Source organism: Aulonocara sp. 'chitande type north' Nkhata Bay, linkage group LG11 (assembly GCF_057382095.1).
Source record: "Aulonocara sp. 'chitande type north' Nkhata Bay isolate Kocher_YH1m ecotype deep benthic linkage group LG11, A_spYH_male_GT1.1, whole genome shotgun sequence".
Taxonomy (NCBI): Eukaryota; Metazoa; Chordata; class Actinopteri; order Cichliformes; family Cichlidae; genus Aulonocara; species Aulonocara sp. 'chitande type north' Nkhata Bay.
This window is the reverse complement of record NC_141354.1, coordinates 35,388,158-35,409,080: the sequence shown is the minus strand read 5'-3', so window position 1 is coordinate 35,409,080 and position 20,923 is coordinate 35,388,158. Positions and strand designations below refer to the sequence as shown.

The window sequence follows — 20,923 nt, the reverse complement described above, 5'->3', positions numbered from 1 at the left end:
CTTGTGGATTGGTTGCTTACCTGTGCAGCTGGATCTTAAGTGTGACCACGTGGTAGACGTCCTGCAGCATGTCTGCCACTGTGGCGTCTGGTGCGTCTGTCACATATGACAGTGGGACGGGGTTCCACTTCCCCACCTGAATCATACCTGGATGATGCAAAACACATGCAGGCACACATAAATATGGACAAAATGTGGAAACGCATGAAAAAAAATCACAGATTTGGAAACAAAAGCACAACAATGGACACAGAAGCAAATAAATCAGCACAAAGCTCGCTTTCACTGTTCATTTCAAAGCCGTAAACATGTACGGTAGGAACGAAGCCACGCATAGATACCCCCAGGAGCATTCCGGTGCCATAAATGCTCTTTATTTCCTTAATTTTCACTGAAATCGCAACAACCACGCAGGAATTTTTCCTGAGAGTGCTTTTAAAACAGTGGCAGCCCGCACAGCAGAAAGAGAGATGGAAGACTGCTCATGAGAAAGGTGGCCTAGGATGTGTATGTATGTGCAGCGTGATGGACAGCCTATAATAAAAGAGCATGCATCGAGGCACCTTGAAACAGCCGCACTCAGCCTACGTGTGCTCAAGTGCAATTAGCAGACCCTTTCCTCCACCTGCCCCTCCCACCCACTGTCACCGAGGGTATATGTATATAAATATATACAATATGAGCACTCAAGTGAATGTGCATGTAAACATTTTACTGTGCAGCTAGCCTCTGTGAGAGTGCGAGGATACCTCTGTGTGGGAATATGCAGCGTATGACCCCTGGGAGACTTTCTGGGATCAGTGTCAGGTTGTGTTACTGTGGCTTCAGATCTGCTGGCGGTAAGCTATTATGGTCACAGAGTGTATGTGTGTCTGTAGGTTTGAGTGAGTGTGTGTGTGCACAAGCACCAGCATGTCTGAAAATGCTGTAGAAAAGACGCTGATAAGCATAAAAGAAGAGCGTCAGATCAGAGAAGAAAGAGATGACAATGATGAGAGTGGGTGAGGGGGTTACCTTTGGCCTGGGCTGCTGAGCTGTGGGAGTAGCCCAGTGACAGCAGGGCCATCTCGATGAGCTGGTTGAAGAGCATGTCCTTGCGCACCAGGACAAATTCAGCGTGCTCCTCCTTGCTGTCAAAATCCATGGGATTCTCGTAGTGCTCGACCACACAGAACACAGGCAGCATGTTGCCTGCAGACAAAGAGACACAAGCCATTTCTTCACATGCAAAACTCTGACCTTCAGTCCTCTGTTTGCAGAGGAATGGGATTAAAATTTAGTGCAGATGATTAAGTTACACTGAGGTTGGCTGTCGAGGGATTAGAAGTGAACATCCAGGTTTAAGCTCTGAACACAAGTTTGGACCACAAAGGCATATTTCATCTTTTATAGGGCAATTTCCTTCAACACCTTCACCTCTTTGTCCCATTGCCAAACTCTATGATCAGCTTGAGGGATCAAATATTACTTGGGTGCATAATTTTAGACACAGAATTTGCTTCGTCTTTTAAGAACTTGCCCTCTTTTTTCTTTCTTTTTTTTCCATTTCCATCATCTCCCCCCTGATGCTTTTTGCTCCAAATTCCCATTTTAAGATTCATTTTAAATGTTGTAGCATTCCTTCATGTTGCCTAAAGCTTTAAGATGATGACATAATATTGCAGAGGTGTTGCACTATGGCCTGCACTGATTGGTATTGCTTGTGATAATGATAACCTTAACCGCGTGTGAACAAACATGCCGCAAAAAACAGAAAGTCTCGTCTCTCTTTTTGGCACAATACACAGTTTATTCACTGTCAAGGTGCTGGGATCACATTAGCCTTTTTCCCCTTGACTGCCAACCCAAAATCATCTTCCCATGATGCAGCGCTACAAATCCCGAGCCACCTCTGCGCCCTGAGGTTTACGAGTCTGTGTCAACAGTGGCTCTGCTGTTAGGTGGAATGAACAATCCTTGTCCAAAGACTGTCAAATGTTCAAGGGACCAACTGTGCAAATATCATCCAATATGCCATTTTGGCTAAAATAACAGGCGTGAAATTTAGACTTTGAGGGCACAGGGGCAGCTTGGCCTTTTGAAGTTTTAGTCTGAATAAAAACAGAAAGTCAAAATTATGTCAAAGTACTGACTGGAGGTAATCTTTTGCTTACTGTACTTTGTAAATGTTGCCCTGTTTCCCCACTTTTTCAGTAGGTCTCTGCTCTACCTGCTGCCACCTGGGAACGTTTCTTTACATACGCTGTAAGTGCAGATAGAAATGATAAACATTGCCATATTTTCTAATCCCAAGCATTCCAGAAGATGCACACAGCTCTGGCAAAACAATCAATAAGCCAACAGATGCAAAAGAATGTGCTGAAAGAGCTGCTTTTCTCCTCCCCTGATTTTAATAGATAAAGATCTAACAATAAAGACTGCTGTGCAGGTTCATTTGGGGGATCAATACTGGCTTTGTTTCCAGGGAGCCCAGAGAGGGCTGCGGTAAATAGTGTTTCGGGCTCGGACACAATGCCCACTGTGGGCCCTCTGCGAAGCCTCCGTGGCTGACCAGCCGCCTCTCTCGGCTGCTTCGCTCTTTTCTAAAATTTGACCAAAAAAAAAGGATGAGAGGAAAAAGAAGAGGAGGGGAGGGCAAAGAGGATGCTTGGAGGAGCAAACGTTGTAGGAGGCCAAGAGAAGCAGAGATGATGAAGGTGAGAAATTAGGCTCTCTCAGCTGGTGTGCAACACGTAGATAAAAAGCAGCGAATAAGAGAAATGGCCCATCCGAGGACACTCTCGCAGCTACATTCCAAGACTTCCTTAGTCCCTGTTGGCCAAAGAAAACCAAACCAGCCAAACAAACAAACATTTGAGCCCTCGCAGCCAAGTGCTATTACAACTCCAAACCTGCAGGATTTCAAACTCGAAAAAAAAGAAAGAAACATAATCATAAAATGAAGGTTCACATATTGGATGGCTTTGCCTGGCGTGTTTTTCACAAGATGACACTGGTTATATTAAAAAGCTATGTCATAATCTCAAAGTAAAGGCTCCCTTTAAGCAGCAATGGCTCTTAAAGGACTGAAACTTTCCCTTAATAAACAAATGTCAGAGCAGGAGTGCCGGGGTTGGAGAGAGCAGCAGTGACACAGCGCTATGCAGCACGGCACAGGAATAATTCTCACAGTGCTTTTCTATTAGCTATTGTCTGGGCAAATAAGTGGGAGTGTGTGTGTGTGTGTGTGTGTGTGTGTGTGTGTGTGTGTGTACTGAGATGACTAAAGAAGCATTGTAAAAAGGTTTAAGAGTTTTGGAGAGCATGCAGGGGTGGTGGTGGGTGGAAGGTGCTGTGTGTGTGTGTGGGAGGGGGCCTATTTAAACTGCATTTAAATTACTTTCCTCTTTTTACATTGGTTATGTTTCCTCTCAGTCATTACAAATACACGCAGAGCTGCGTATACTTTATTTGTATTGCATGCGGCTGATACAGGCTGGCACTGCGGCTAACATTTAACACCTTCAAGATTATCTTGTTGTGTATAAAGGACAACTATAAAAGATGTCAAAAAAATAAGGCCTGAAAGTAAATGGTTATTTTGAATTTAAAATAATTTTGTCTGTAAAATAACAAAAAGTTTTTTTCTTAAAAGAAAAAAGCAGTGAAAACATTTTCCGATCATTTGTTTTTCCTACCAACACTTAACCCCCCTAAAATATTCAGTTTTCTGTCATATAAAAGAAATAAAAGCAGAAACTATTCTAATTTTAGACGCACATATTTGGGATATGTGCTTGATCACTTGATTTGCGATTAATTTTCACCTGTGTGATTAACGCACAAAGCGCCACACAATTTCCCAGGACCCAGAGGGAAGTCTTCAAATTGATTATTTTTGCCAATAAACACTCCAAAAAACAAAAAAGAATACAATTATATGTTTACAATTATTCTCAATAAATTCCTTTTGATCCGTTTCGGTCTTTCTTACCTTTCTTATGGCAGGTCTTCAGCAGGTGGCTGGTGGGTTTGTACGGGACCCCTCCGAGTTTGGTCCCGGTGCTTCCCAGCCTGGCCCGTCCCAGGGGGCTGCCGTTCTGCTCCAGCCGGGGCAGCTTGGCCGGCGGGGCCTTGGCGTCTGCCATGCTGTTGACCAGCTCTGAGTTCTCCTTGCCCAAACACGTCTCGCTGAGATGTTCCATCATTCTCAGCACCTCAGCTCACTATCACCTGGGGGAGGCAGAAACAGCATGTAATCAGCTGCCAGGGGAGATATGTGTGTGGCATAAAAGAAGCAGGAGAATGAAGAGTTGCCATGTGATACAAAAGGGGCAATGAACGCAAAATCTTTTGTGTTGATATCACTGACATGTGAAGATGTGAAGGGACATTTTTATAGAGCAAAAAAAAGTCCTTTAAGTAATTGAGACCTCTGAAAACGGACCCATTACGGCAGTAACTGTCAATTCGCCTCGGTTATGATGACTCGGGCCGCGGTGATGTCATCTTGCTGCTGTAATGTTCCCATTTTTTAACGCATGTATTATGTATGGGTGTCCCGCTAGAAATTCCCATGCGAGCGGAGGCAAACAGGCCGAGGTTTTAGAGCAAATACATTAATTTGCTGGGAGATTCCACTTCAATAAATACAGTACAGTTCAAGGAACAAGGTTGTGCTGCGGAGCACGCACGGAAGGGGAAACTAACGTAATTCAGTTTGTGAGTCACTTTGTGTGGCTTACCATTCGTGACGCAGCTTGGAGAAAAAAAGAAAGAAGGCAAAAGGCCGCACCGTCATTTTGTTGTGACAGACAAACAAAATCAGTTACAAGCTTTTACAGGTGTGAACTTTATTTTTAGATTCTGCAAGTGCAGCGAAACACCCGTGGCGAGCAATGAGTTTACAACTTTAGGATGTGGGGGGGAGAAAGCAGCTTGAGGAAACTCCAAAACAGGCAGTAGCTGACTCATGAGGGTAGTCATCTAAAGTGGGAAAGAAAAGGGAGGAAGAGACAAAAAGGAAAGATGGAGGATGGCTGCTTTACCCACAGGTGTGCTTACACACACAAACACACACACAGCTTCCTACATCATTTGAAGTGCTCGGGCAAACTTTGAAAATCTGATCAATAATAATAGTAATATGAATAATATTAGGTCACAACAGAAAAATAATTATTCGTGATGGTTAGTGGGTGCCGGTGGACTGAACTGGAATGCTGTTGTCAAAGAGTGAAAAGGGCAAAATCATCCACCCCCACTCAAAAGATCATGAACTCCTCGATTCATAACATCCAATGAAGCAACTAATTCCCCACAGAGAGGGAGCCAAAGGAATCCAGACCCGGATACAGTCTGGATCCAGGTCAGGATTTTTATATGACCTTAAAACACAAAAACTCTTTGAAGTTTTTACCACTTATTATTATTCAATTTTTTTTAAATCCAATAAAAAAATTGTAATATTATAAATAAAGCTACCCAACAATATAGAAAATGATTAAATTAGTCTTTTGATGCAAAATAAAGTGCTATGTACACTATTGAATCAGCAAATATGATAAGATGATGTATATTTTTCTACATCATCAATATTTTAACTGTAAGTACCTAAAAGTACTGCTAAAGTTTTAGTACTTGTAGACTTTGACTTAAATAAAGAGTTTAACCACTTTGTAAAAGAGTTTCTTAATACAAAACAAGTCACAATCAATTCATCAAACACTGCTTTCTACAAGGCCCCCCTTGCTTTGTTCTGGGCCACCCCATTTACAAAAATCCTGGACGCCCCTGCTCAAAGGGGGGTGGGAGTTAAGAGAGGAGAAGTTGAGTTTAAAAAAAAAAGAAAGAAAGAAAAGAAATAGAAAAGAAAAAAACTTCAAACCAACCTGAACCGCAGCACTTCAGCACTGGAGAGCATATAACACCGGCTGGAAAACGCTTCTTCTTCAAGTTTGGCCAGGGTAGAAAAGATAGAAGAAGAAAAAGGAAAAAAGAAAGAAACCCCCCCTCCCCAAAAACAACTCCCGGTTCCTCTCTTGTTATCTCTCTACGTGTGCATGACAGCGAGGGGTTCCCAAAATCAGTGTTTAAAAAGATGCTTTCTCCTGCTCTTCTTGGCGGAGGACTGGCAGGCGGTGCGAAAAAACAACAACAACCCGGGTCTGTGCAAGGGAGGACGAGGTCGAGATGGACCGTGATAGGCGAACATTGGTAAGCGGTTGTGCGTGTGCGGCAGGAGCGGAGAGAGACAGGAGTGTGCAGCCCTGACGTTACAGCCAATTCCGTCCAAGTGGAGGAAAAAGGACGGCAACGGAAAGCGTTAAAACCGGCGACATTTAGCAACGCTTACAAGTGAAGGCGACTTCGGCTTTAGTTCGCAGCACAACATCCAAAACGGCGAGCAGGCAGCCGCACAGTACGGCCAGCACGAACCACAAGCACCTCGGACACAGTTGTAACAACAACAACCGCCGCCGAGACCTAACAAACCCTCGCTGTGTGTGTTCACGGAGGGACTACGGGAAAAAATAGCTCAGCGTCGGCTTAGCTAGATTTGACTGCCGGCAGACTGAGAGAGAGCAAAAATACTAAGAAGCGACTGTGTGAGCTTGCCATGGAGGCGATGTGGAGACGATATGCGGACAGTCGAAACAGGTTCGCAAAATAAAACAAGGAGAGGGGGGTCAAAAAGTGCGGTTTACTTTCCGATGCCGAGGATGAATAAGGCTCGCTGTGGATGCATAAGAGAGCTGCCTTGATAGTAATAGTAGGAGGTGTCCTGTTGGCTGGGGATTGGCGTCCGGACGGAGCTCCTCTTTCTCTCTATCTCCCTCTCTGTCTCTCCCCCTCTCACTCCGTCTCTCCCTCTCTGTCCCCATTAAATTATTAGTTGTATTGACTCATCACTCCCCCCTCTCCTCTCCTCGCTGCTGGTGCTGCCGCTGCCTCTGCTTTCCTTCTCTCCTCCTCATTTCAAATGGCGTGGTAAGAGGGGGTAAAAAAATAGGGTAAAAAAATAGAAGAAAGGATGGGGATGTGTGTGTGTGGGAGAGAGAGCGCAGGAGATGGGGTGTAAAGTGTGTGAGAATAAGAGAAAATAAGAGGAATAATCCCCTCACACACCACCAGCACCAGCAGCCTTCCCTATTAAAATCAAAACAGATTATTCCTCCGCATCTCAGGCAGGAAAAGTCCTGGCGGAGACAAAGTGGAGAAAGTGGACCGGGAGCGAAACCACACACACATAAACACACATGCATTCACACACACTCACTAATACACACACAACGGGGAGGAACGGTGGTGCGATTTCCGGCTGTGCGCGCAGGAATTTTTAATCAGCTTGATTAGAGTGAGGCGGTCCTGCATTTATTACCGAGTAACACACAGATGCTCACACACACACGCGCGCGCGATACCTTAATTTATGATGTGTTTTATTTATTTATTTATTTCAGGACTTTACTTTGGGCCAAATGTATAGTTTTTGTTTGACAAATTAATCTACATCCAGATGAAGTCAGAATAGCAAAATAAGTAAGGTGGCTGGCCCTTTGAGACAAACTGAAAGCAAAACGTAAAAGTGAGAAAAAAATTTAACAAATGCTGTGTTTGCAAAAAACAAAACCCATTTATTTAAAACTCCAAAATAATCTCATAACTAGGAATAAAAATAAATTTTTGCAGAGTAGAAATATTGTTTGGAGTTTGATCCAAACCATACACCAAATATATTTAAGGCCACTTTAAATGACCTCAGGATGCAAATATGATGACTGACCATAACTGACCCTGCTTTAGGTCTGAGCTTTAACATTAACCATTTTGCTTTGTCTCATACACATAAGTACCTATAATGTTCCTATTCCATGTGTGGATTACTGATCACAGTTGATTGTGCTGATGTTTATCTTGGCAGACACACATTTCCAAAAGATATTTTTAATCTCAAGAGTCATATTTTCCTAGTTAAATAAAGACTAAATAAAAATATAAAACTAAATACGCTACAAAGTAATATAAGAAATTACACATATAAGTCTAAAAAGCAGATAATAGCTTTATTTCAAATAAAAACTGACTACATATTAATATATTTATTTACATTTTCCACCCTTACAGCAATAATATACAATTTAGACTCATATTTTTGTATTAATATGTACGTTGGTTGTTTATCAACTTGAATATTAAGCTTTAGTGATTTCTCAGGGCTATTACTGACTTATTGCTTTGTAAATAGTACAAGTAATACAGTTTTTTTTTTAAAAGCAGTCTTCATTGCCACATCTCTCATTTCCCTCTCTCAACATTTAGCTTTCAGCAGTCTTCCCATATGTGCTAAAACTTTACCTCCACTGCAAGTTAGACCAAAATATTAGATGAGCTAATCTCTGTTGATATTGTCAACAAAAACCCTGAACAGGCTGATGTTAAGCTATTGTCATTATTTTGTAATTATTTCTCAAACCAGTCCCTGCTGGCCGAACTGCCAAAACATCACACAAGTTAATCTGTTGGTATTGTCAATAAAGGCCTGATCTGGTGTTTTTACCGAACCATTAAGGTGACCCAATAATAAGATCCTCACTCTGACTTCATGAGAAAAAGGTCATTTTAATGATGGACACACCCACACATGGTGTGAGGGGTGGCATATCTGACTCTCCATCTTTAGATCCTAGAAAGAGCCAGATGGGGGAGTGTGTGAGGCAAAGTTCAGCGTTGAAAATACATGGGGAAATAGATTTTGCACATTAAATGAAAGCATGGGGACACTTGTTTCATAAAAAGCGTGCTTTTCTTCACACTTAACATAAGGTGTGGCTTTGTCATCAGGCCAGTGTGTACATCAAAGAGAAATGAAGAAGCACGTCTGTCCAGGCTGTGCAAGAACAAAAACAGGAAACCAACAGAAAACAGGAAGTGTGTGTACCTATCACATCGACAGAACCTGAATGTTGTCGATCGTGGAGGTCAGGTGTGCATGAAGTGCTACATAATGCTACATGCTGACTTACGATGTGTTTGCAGGGTTGATAAAGCTCATCCCCGCAAAAAAAAAAGAAAAAAAAAGACTGCAAATCGTCTCACACAAAGCTGCTGTTTCATAAACAATGCATCCCGGCAGTTGTAAGCATCTTAGCTTAGCCAGTGACGGCAGTCGGAGAAGCCCGACAAAGAAAATGGTTCTAAATTTACATAAAGTGCTTCTTTTAGGCAGGGAAAGACCTGGAGGTCTTTAAAATAAAGCCAAACCTGGAACCGATCAAAAAAAACAATCACGGAAGAAGTGATGCATCACAGTTACACCTCTCATTCACCCCCCTGGTTGTGAAACTAAATCATTGTTCCACCCACCTTTGTGGGGTCAAAAGTTTGTTCATTTTAAAATACATTTGTGTCCAAAAACACTGCATTAGGAATTCATAGCAGGAGGCCATCAAAGAGGCTTTTAACGGAAAAAAAAAATGCAACGTGAAACTCACCTTTCGGACCTGAGATGGAACGTCTTGCAATATTGACACCTAGTTAGTGTGAGGTGTAAGTTTTGAGGAGGCGGTTGCATTTTAAAAGGGTCCCACGTCGTATGTGGTTTTTTTAACAGGAAGTAGAAGAGTTGTTGAAAATGCTGATATGCGACCCCAGCATGTTTGAATTCACGTGCAGAGGCTGTCACTCAAAGATTCAGCAATCAATTCTTATCTCCACCAGTCTCTGGTTTTCAGTGAGCTGCCAACACTTGCATTAAACCCAGCTGTGGTGTGCAGTGTGGTTAAAGGACCCAAACTGTGGAGTAAATACTATTTATACATCTTCAGAGATTCATATTATTCAGCAACAAGACTTCCACCAAGCCCTTTAAGACATAAAAGTCACGAATGGATTATTTGTAAGTTTACCACATCATAGATACATGAAAGTAAAGGACATTTGACTTTATTTTTCATGAATAGAAATAAGAATCATGAATATCGTGTGTGTGTGCATGCATGCGCCTCCTTTTCAGGTTCTCTGTGATTTGTACTAACATGAATCTGACAGGCTGGAGCCCCCCTACACCCACACCTTCTCTTCAGCAGATTGCTTTGCATCACCTCGGCTTGCACAGCATTGCTACTCAACGTTCTGCACGTTGACATGTTTTCCACGTTTGACATGTTTTACATGATGTTCACGGCAGCGGCTCCCGTTCCTCTCTCTTTCTTTTTTTTAACCAGTTTTTTTCTTCCTTGGCCGTCGTTAGCAGCATCCGGAAAACAGGAGCGATGGTGAAAGCGAGCCATTGTCGGCAAATGCTCTTTTCTATCTGGCATGACGCAAGCAGCCGCAGTCATTTCCACTGTGATTGTCGGGCACCATCAGAGAGCATCGATAACCCCTGCCAGGCCTTGGCACCGCCAACAGGTGCCGGCACTGCCAGCTAGGTTGGCACCGACGTGGCTGTGAAAACCCTCTGACATCCAGAAGGGCACAGATTTGCACTGAATGCACCACTGAATCAACACTGCTGATTATCAATTAACATATACCGTTTTGTATCACACAGAAAAGAGGGAAAAATGGGTTTTGAAACACAGAAAGCCGTTTTAAAAATACTAGCTGTGCGGTGTTATAATCATGTGCTGAATGCAGATTTAGCTCTGTTCAAGGTGGGTTTTTACAAGCCTTGTGTGGCTTTGTGTTGGGGAGATGCATGTACACAAGTGTAATTGTTCAGGCAGGATTTTGTGCCTGATGGCTACATTTGTAAAGAAATCATGAAAAATGACATGACAGACTGGATGCTAAAGAGACACCTCATATTTAAATAATATTAAAATATATTTCACCCTCAGTGTGTGCATTATCACAGGTACCGCGTGTTTTTTTTTCCCATAACACACTTATCAGTGGTATCATATCTGGCCCGCTGCTTTTTAAACCACACGTCCCTGAAGAAATGAAGTATTATGTGCCTTTCATTTAAAAGGATACTAATCATTGGCACACAAAAGGGGGAGAAAAGGCTGAAAATGAATAAGAAAATATATTATTGTTGGCTCAGCATCGAGAGGCGTCTTTATTTAGTGTGTCAAGCGAAGCGGCAGCGCCATCACTTACTCTACGTAGGTGTTGTGATGTCTTCATGCTCACCACTTGTGATGCTTCTAATGGGAATTAATGCGATTATTTGGTTACTAATACAAATTAGTCTGCGGATCCAGTCTGAGCAAACACACAGACGCAGCATGGGGGTTAGCGCTGTCACTGGTTCGACTTTGAGCTCTTTCTGCAAGTGTCTCGCGCAACAAAAAAAACACACACACATAAACATAATAGTATTATTAGAGGCTGAAGAGGATTTAATAATCTGTCGAGGAAACGTGTCAAAACACGCCTGCATCAGTGTGGGTGCGCAGACGAACCTCAAAAATATGTCATGTGCAGAGAAAAAATGAAAACAAGGGTGTTGTACAGTAGATGCCGTGCAAAACCAAGAAGCAGTTAAATGAGTAGCAAAAAAAAAAGCCACAAAAATAAAGCGAACCTCTTTTCTAAACAAGAGCACAGCACTTGGTGCAGAATTGATTTTTCTATCATGAATGAATTCAGGAAAAAGGGAGGCGTTTGACTTGTTTAGTGCCACTGACATTTCTTTGACAGTGTGTGGGCAAATAAGTTTCAAAAGGCGCTACAGACTCCACTAACCCAACCCAGAATATTACACTTTCTTAACAATACAAGCGCAATGTGTCATCATTTGGTTCGATGCTGTCTCAGAGGTGCTCATTGTTTTCTCAGAAATGTTTTTTTAAGAGTGACCGGTTTCACCCTTGGTCTGTGTGTGTGTTCGCTGTCACAGGTACTGCTTGCGTTTTCCTGTTGCGCACAGACAGCTCGCATTCAGCTCTGTACAGAGCTCAGCTTTGAGGTGGTTTATTAATATTTACATGCAAGACGTAAAGAGCTACTTACACAGCTGCTGCGAGGTGACCACAAAAAGACAAACTACTCCGCCGTAAATATATCCTTCAGCTCGAATTAGTTCCGTGTTTTAAATTAGCTTCTCATACAAGGAGTGTGGCTTTCAATTAGCGGCAGGAGAAGGTGATTTCTACATTTCTCATATGTCCGCACTTTGGTGTGGGAGGAGGCAGAAAAGAGAGAAAGAAAGAACAAGGGGGATGTAATGAACTGAGAGTCGGCTCCTAAGTACTTAATTGTTTTATAATCACATGAAGTCGACAGAAATAGAAGCAGAGCAAGTGGTCTCCACCTCAGGCCTGCTGACAGGAAGGCCTAACGCCAGTTCCCCTCAGAGGGTCTCGGCGTCGCTGCAGACAGCAGACCCCACGAGGATTTCCTCCCTCCCCATTTCTGATACACAGACAGATCGACCGCTGCACTCCCACCTCTTGTTTTCAGGTTAAAACTCTCCACACCCAGCAGCCACCCCCGATGGCGTGTGGTGTACACTGTACACTGTGCAGCTCCCACACAGATGCACGCCACACAGACAGACACATGTACATCCGCTCAGTGGTGGCGAGCGTTTTTCCGCGCCGTTTGTAACGAGGCCCCTCTGCCCTGGAAGTTCGTGCCTTTTGCCCGAACCCGTGACCCCCGCCATCAGGATAATATTGGCTGTAATGACCGCCGAGCAGCGCCGTGTCGGTTCAAGCCCATGTCAGGCCTCCTCACAGGAATCTGCGCTAACGATTCAAAGCCAACATCCCCACCCAGGCGCACCCAGAGGACCCTTCACCGCCTTGTTTATCACCCCCCTCCCTCTCTTGCGCCTCTGCGCCTTTATCGAATTATAAAACCAATTAGTCATAGAACAATCAACAGGCATCAGAGGCAGGGCCCTGTTTGGAGAAATTACTTTTCTGTCACTGCGTGCTGGACGCCGGTCGTCACATGATCAAATAATTAAACTCTAATTTCTGCCTCGTGGACGGCAAAAAATAAACAATTAATAGAGTTAGAGAGACACGGGTGTTAGTGTGTGAGAGGCAGAAAGAAATACTGAAGACGGCTTTGTGAGAGAGGGCACGCTGAAGGGGCGAGAAAGGTTGTCATGGCTCGCTGGGTTTTTCCTGAAGTGGGTGAGAGGCGGTGAAGGGCACAGTTCCCCTGGCCTTGTGGGGAGTGTTAAGGAAATGAGGGCAGGTGACGGGATGGTGTTACTCGCCTCAGTGTGCAAGAAGTGAGGCTGCAGTGAGTTGAAGGGAAAAAAGATGGCACGCAAGCGTGTAAGGAAACCGCACTTAATATTCAGGCTTAGGCAGAAGTATTGAATAAGAAGCACAGACTTAAAGATGTGTTTCTTTATCTACATATTTTTCTTTGCATATTTAATCCCTTGTCAAAGGATGCATCATCCATCCACTGACGAACAAAACAGTTGATAAGGCAAATGTGTGTGTGTGTGTGTGTGTGTGTGTGTGTGTGTGTGTGTGTGTGTGTGTGTGTGTGTGTGTGTGTGTGTGTGTGTAAGACAGAGAGTACAGTATCTGTTGAAATTGTTTCATTGGGGTATGTGGGTGGGTATTAACAACCTGATCTTAGCGGGATGCGCTTTCCTCTAAATCGCTGTTTTTTTTCCTCCCTCTGAACAAAGGATTCAGAAAAACCTACACAGATCGGATGAAGACAAGCATCGAATGAAAGACAATGAGGGTTTTTTTCCCTCTTGAGAAAAAAAACATACGATTAGACCGGTAATAATATGATTTGAATCATGAAAACTTGAATGTGTTTGCGTCTGTAATTTATATTTGATACAGGAGCATGAAGCACAATAAAGAACAAGAACACACACCCCCCAACTCCAAACTCCAAAAAAAAATCTAACATAAGAGGGGTGTCATTTCATAAAAGCGTGACAAAACCAATGTGACGGACTTCGGATATTTTTTTATGTCCCAGGGAGGACACGCCAAGCCATTCAGCGAACGGGGCTGACTGTGGGGACCCAAAAACAATATGATGCTTTTATCACTAAGCCAAGGAATCTGGATCAACAGTATGCAAAGCATATGCCAAAATAAATGCAGTTGAACATGCCGGGACAACATAACCCACCCCTGTTTCTTTCTTATAGAGAACTTTCCAGATAATGACAAAATGAGCTGTAACTCCTGAATCACACACACTAAAAGCATGCACCCAGGGTGGTATGTCTGTAACTGACAGGGGGGGGCTTTCTTACATTTTTGAGCCCTGGAATGCAGCAGTCATTATTAACTCACCAGCGTTTTCTTATTCCACACTAGTTGTAACACGCCACCAAAAAGAAAAAACGGGGAAAAAAAGAGGGAATCATTGTTATCTTTCTCCTCTATTAGCAATCATAACAGAGCTATTTCATACAGAGGAGGCATGGCGGGGTGTGTGGAGGGATGGAATCCCCAAAGAGCCACACATTAAAAAACGAGACAGGCCTCTTATTTACTGGCGACAGTCTAATAAATACATTTGCTGGCAGCTAAACAGGTATTTACTCTGCTCCCTACCACAGGTATAATTTCACTGTTTGCTGAGCTGTTATTTTGCTACAGCGATAATTATCGAGGTGGTAAAGAAAGACGATTAATGGTTTTAGCCTGAGATATCAGCCTCAGCAAAGTGAGGAACAGCCCAGCTCTAAACTCCCAGCAAATACTCAGCGAGTGAGGTGGTGGTGGTGGTGGGGGAGTTAATAAACAGCATCTTTTGCTGGAGGAATTCAAACAACAACCACGACACACAGCCGACACAGCAAAGCTTATGGAGACGTATAGGAGTGTCTGTTGTGTGTTTAGGGACAGCCTCTTTCCCTGAACTTTTTTGTCTAATTTTACTGAAAGCAATGATGATTGAGAGCATAATTCAATTTTAAAGCAAAGTGATGAAGCATTCCTAATATAATTTGAGTGCAGACTGCACAGCAAAAACAACAACAAAAATCACAACCTGTGCTCTCCGATGTCCACGCTAATTGGTGTCTCGGGGTCACCGGACAAACTTTCTGCTCCCGCTCACTCCTGACAACCTGCCCTTCAGAGTCTGTGAACCTGACACTGAGCGAGAGCACGGCAACGTGCAGACGCTGATATACACTTAACTAACACCACCTCCACCTGAGAGATAAGATTTAATTTGTCATCCTGCCAGTCCTAAGAAACCCTTTGACCTGACGACCTGAAACTGATGATTAAAAGAGATGTGATGCAGAAGCGTCACTGGGATTTAAAAGCAAAAGACGGTGAGAAAGCCCTGAGTGTTTGTGCACACTACACGCTGATTTCCTGCTATTACAACACTACTACAGTACAGTAAATGCCGCGTGCACTAGTTTCGATTAGTCGTAATGAAAACAAAACTAAGCTCTGAGGGGAAAAATCTGAGTATAACAAGGTTAAACCTGTAACTTAAAAGAAGAAGGGTGAGTATATTTAAATGTCTTCTCAGATCGTAGGTTTATTGTAAATCACGGTAGGGTTATTGTAAGAACTGGGAACACATTCAGAGGATTTCATTAGGCACTAATAAGCTGTAACAGATGTTTAAGCTTTACTGCTGGATCTGTGTGACCCAGCAGTATGAAGCAACGCTGACATCTTCACACTCTGATTCTTATCATTCCTGCTAAACTAGAACGAGTGGAGAAATTTTGCCAAACATATTGACATGGTATCGTATGTACACAAACATTTTTTGTGCCACTTTCACAACCGCAAGCTGATAAGGAGTGGTTGTAATGAAGGCGAGGAGTAATACCGAGAAGTTTTGCTTCAACGCTCACAAACTGCCGTTGAGGCTTTCTTCTGGTTGTCTGAGGACTTTTACAAGAAGTGACACATGGCAGCCCGAGACAGGAAAAAGGCTGTTTGTCATTGCTGTCTAAGGCACTGACCAGATAAGCCACAGAACCTTGAACTGCCACAGATCTGCAAAGATAAAAGGGAGAAAAATCACCGGTGTTGTGCCATAACCTGCTTTTTCCCATGCAGTAGTGCCACTCTTGACCTTGTAATTTGCACGTGCGTGAGCAACGCACATGACCTGACTACAGCAGCAACATGGTAAACAACCGGTGACACCGTGAAGTAATTATTATTTTTCAGAAAGCTATCAGATCAGGTCTCTGAAATGCAAAACGCCGCTAGATTATTATTATTTTGTATAAAATTAATTTCTCTGCACAATTGTCACAAATGATCACCCCTGTGCCACATCTTGCTTGTGCCTTAAACGCAAACTCTACTCTGTCTTACATGTGTGTATTTATGCTGATATCTATATATAAATAATCTCGAATATCTGAGTGAAAGCCACTGGCCTTGCTGCTGTGTGAAATGTCAGCTATTTTTCAAAAGGAACAGACAGAGAGTGAAACCTTTAAAAACCTGTAAACCACAGAAGATTGGTGCCCACGCATTTTGAGCACACTAATACATCTTCTCATAACTGCTCCCTATTCTCTATCTCTTTATCTAACACACACATAAACACACACACACAGGTCTGGTTGTACCTGAAATTACTTTATCAGCACTGTGACAAAAGCCATAAGGCAGACCAAAACAGCATTACCACGCCGACTCTGTCATCACATCCTCCTGACTGCCTCACGCCATGTCAAGCAGAAAGAAAGCAATAAAGTCATTTAATGTTTGTTTCCTTCTGAGTCTCTCACACCTTTTTTATACCTTGTTGGGCTCAGTCAGTGTTTTTTTTTTAAGAGTTACACAAAATGTTTCATGTCACAGCAGTAAAAATGTTGAAGCAAGTTGACACGTAATTAAATGGTAAGTATGTGGAGGAAATAAATGAAGTGGCTCTAATGGCCTAATAAAAAGAAGTAAAAGTAGATGGGCAGTTGGGCTGCAGTAGATTCATTTCTAATAGACGTGTCAGCTGTTTGATAGTATGCACTTCATTATAAGTAAGAGAGGAAGGCCTGATTTTGAAGTCTAGTATTTTCTACAAGATTCACGACTCGACGGAAAACTAAGCAACTTTCTGTGACACGGTCAGGCCAGGAGCAGCGGTGGCGATGGCTGCATCACTTCTCCTCCTCCTCTGCTGCGACGCAGAGTAAGTTGTTAAATGAATTAGAGGAGATGGGTGCACTTAACCCCGCGAATATCACGAGTGCTTTGCTTATTTGTGCAGAAACTACACGGGCCCGTTTAAATTTAGAAAGTTCTGAATGCGTGCGTTTAGGTTCGGCGTCACCGCTCACAATCTCGATTTTAATTTTATTTATTTTATTTTAAAAATCTCTCTGAAATATTAAATTCTTACAGCCACGTTTGGTCTGCGGGTTTTAAGTGATTTGGAAGATGAAGGTCTGCAAAATTGCTTTTAATTCATTTAGAGTATCTCACTCTTCTAATTCCAAGGAGACCCCCTTTTTTAATGTGACACGCAATAAAAATGTGATTTCAAACCCGTGCAGATGCTCTAATAAAGAGGCATGTGACAGAATGACAGCGGACAGCGATCACTTGAGCAGAAACAGTTTAGAGTAAGAGACCGTACCTTTAAAGTCAGCAGTCGCCCGACCTCTTGTTTTCCATCAAAAGTTGAACAATCTCTTGTCACTGCTCCACGGCGAGAGATCCAAAAATAGGCGACTGCTCTGTGGGAGGAAGAACTGCTTTTTTTAAAAAAAGAAAAAGAAAAAAAAGTCAAAAGTCCTACGGATGAGGAGGAGGAGGGGGTCGTCAAGTAGAAACCGCACTGGCGGAGGTTGGAGTGAAGTTGGGGAGCGCACACGGCTGATGGAGCGCAGAAACGTGAGCAACCGTGCGCTGCGGGCAGCGGGGGTGAAGAAGAGGAGAGTAGAGTAGCGGCATGTGAGGAGGGCTGCTTTGAGAGGGTGGCAGGTAAATGAACCGCCCCTCCCCGTTTCTGATGCTCAAATCGATGATTTGCCAGCTGTGGCGCAGCTTGTCTCATTGCCCCACTTTGGTTTTTACAGCCGCTCCTCTCCGACGCGCCGCTCTCCGGGGACAGAGAGCGAGCGAGAGAGAGAGCGAGAGAGAGCGAGAGAAGTCACTGCCAGGAGAGCTCTCACACTCATTCATTTTCATATTTACACGCCACATGTTTGCATGTCAAGAAGAAGAAGAAGGGAGGAAAAAAAAGTCTGGTAAATAGTAAAAGTGCGCGCAGCGGCGTGCGTTTTGCTCCGGAGCGACTCAAAGCCTGTTGTTTTAATAGCGGAGGGCAACCTGCCAGCTTTCCCTCCCCGCACACCTGAGCCGAGCATGAAACCGTACTGCCCGGTACAGTCTGGTATACATCACATGCTCGTATCGACATAAAGAGCTGTTTATTAAAGCAGATGGGTTGATTTGTCTGAAAGCCGCCAAAATATAGGAAACAAGGAAGGGGGGAAAAAGTTTTCAAGAATAATTAAGTTTGAACAATGCTGGTTGAAAGGCGTGTTAATGCTGCAGTCTGTTCTTCTGCTGTGTTTGCCGACAGCTATTTTTCCAATTAATTTCGCCAATTTAAACAAGGCTTTTAGTGGGAAATAATTATTATTCCGACTATTCGGCAGTGAACATTTTTAATGCATCATTACTGAACCACACTCACTTTGATTTTATCAACGCAAGCTGTTGCTGTGTGCTTTTTTTGCGCTTATAACTTAACTGCGGACATCACGCAGACACAGATCCACCAACCGAAGTCAATACAGGCCTGTTTAAATAAGAAATTAAAAAATATATATACTAAATGACTGCAAATTTGTAAAACCAGCATAGAGAGAGGATCATTTCATTTTATTTGTTGTCTTGGATATTTTTTAAGAACACAGTAAGAAGCTGAATTAGCCGAGACACTGAGGATGCTGACAGAGAAAGAAGAAGAGAGAAAAAACCTTTTATTTTCCGCCCTGATAGCGTCTAAATATATTTGTGATATTTTAATTGATTTTCATATACTGAGTGCTGTATTTACGTGAAAAAAATACAATATAGAGAGATATAGGTCGCTTTTTCTGCTGAAGTCTGAAAATAAATGGGAAACATCTGTACATATGGTAAATTCAATTTAATAGTCTTAATGAAGTACATATTACACTTAGTAAAGGAAATTATTTTTTATACCTCTACATGTTGTGCTTGAACGTCCCCAACAATATCCTTCAGCATCAGAAAAAAGATGAAAGAGTTTAATGCAAAAATAATTTATTATATTTGACTTTATTTGTGCCAATCGTGTATGTGCATGAGCTGCTGCTGATCATGTGGATGTGACACTATAATGTGAGTGTGTTTTATACTGTGTGTGTGTGCATCACAGATTGTGGTTTGCAAGAAATTTTTTTTTTTAAATTTGTGTCATGTGTTTGAACTTTCTTGCACCTTGCACATTTATACACATTTGTCACATGCACGCCTTTGTTTGTTTGCCTGCGTGTGTGAAATGATTGACAGTTTGCATCTGCACAGGCTAACTGCTATGCACTAGCAGGTGTGCAGGAGCCCACAGGTAATGCAGCTGTTTACTTACAATACGAACGTGTTTCTTTGGCTGGATTTAGCATAATAACACACTGATCCATTTACATTTACACTTAATTTACAAACCCCCGTGAAAATAGAATTAGTGAGGGGAGGGAAAGGAGCTAAAAGAAACTGAGCAACAGAAGGTGAGATGAAGATAGAGTTAGTCTTAAAAAAATCTGAATGTTTCTCTTGTTGTCCACGCTGAACGTAAAGGACTGGAGTCATTATTGTAAGCTCATATATGAAAATACTTCTCAGAAAAGTTCATTTGTTGTGGTTTTGGGACTCCACAAAAGTTTCATTATGAAGTATCTGAGATCTGCATTAAAAAAAAAAAAAAAACAGGGAGGAAAAAAATCACACACACACTCTCTCACAGATACACACAATCTCTGCATATGATTCACAACAGCTCTCTCCCGGGAGATTGAATGGGAATTGAAAAGTTCCAGTAAAGAGATTCAAATTTGCTTTTTGCATAATTATAAATTCATGCTAAGTTGGGGATGTTTTCATCATTACGGACAACAGCTGGTGATTTCAATGCAGCCTCTGTTTTATTCAACAATTCATGCTGCTGCCTCCCTGAGCCCACATGTGCTGCAGTTGTTACTTTAACCACAAGGGGGACCAGTGAGTTTCATGTTAAACAGGGTAGAGTAAGAGGAGAGGAGGTCAGCAAATGATGGCCCCTCTTTATAAGACTCTTTTCATTCTTTGGGTTTAATATGCTGGCATCCAGCAGCTTTTACCAGTATTTCTGAGAGTAAAAAAACAGCAAACCCTGACCTCTGGATTCAAACACAAAGAACATTAGTGCAGCAGCGATGTGCGAGAGCTGTGGATGTGTTCCAAAACATTAATACAAATTGTTAATGTGCATCTATGTTGCTGAAGCATGAGTAGGGCACATATAAAGCACAAAGAGAGGACCAAGTGTGTGTGAAGCGCAAGCAAATCAAAGCAGACCTTGAGCTGAGACATTTCAATCGTCTGCACTAAAAAAAATTTCTCTGAAAACAATAAACAGCACTTGCAAAATTACAAGGGTTATACACCCCAGAATTAATCTTTCCAACCCATAACTAAATAGAGAGACACTGTTGCGTCTCCATCAAGTGGGTATATTTTAATTACAGGCTATTGACTACTCAAAGTAATTTGTCTCAGAAAGATGCCCAAGAGCTATAAGACAGACGTCTCGTCTAAATCAGGAATGCTCAGCCACTTTGTGTGCGGGTGTGTTTTCTTTTTTAAGCTCTGGTTTTGTGGTTAGCCTTTGTAACTTTCCTCAATAGATCTTTTATAATCTTTCACCTTTTAAAGATTAACAAGGATTCCTGTCTACCTATGACTTGTCTACCTGGCTTCATCCAAGGGTAAACACTGGCTTCCCACATTTTCTCCTCCTCTGATCTCCTCGGCAGGAATCGAAATGGAAG

At 42.5% G+C, this 20,923-nt stretch overlaps 1 protein-coding gene across 3 annotated transcripts in view; it reads right to left on the bottom strand.

Moving 5' to 3' along the window:
- The window catches only part of satb1b (SATB homeobox 1b), a 56,373-nt gene extending 38,568 nt beyond the window's left edge, over nt 1-17,805 (bottom strand). For 2 of the 3 annotated variants that reach the window (XM_086312331.1, XM_086312333.1), the window contains exons 1-4: nt 5,871-7,099; nt 3,974-4,212; nt 1,015-1,191; nt 21-147 (exon numbers count right to left, since the gene is read on the bottom strand). In XM_086312331.1, coding sequence (XP_086168457.1) covers nt 21-147; nt 1,015-1,191; nt 3,974-4,187 — 518 coding nt within the window. In that variant the 5' untranslated portion in view covers nt 4,188-4,212; nt 5,871-7,099. Of the gene's footprint in view, nt 1-20; nt 148-1,014; nt 1,192-3,973; nt 4,213-5,870; nt 7,100-17,499 lie in introns of those variants that run through there. The other variant, XM_086312332.1, reaches the window with a different exon arrangement.
- Nucleotides 17,806-20,923: the final 3,118 nt, after the last annotated feature.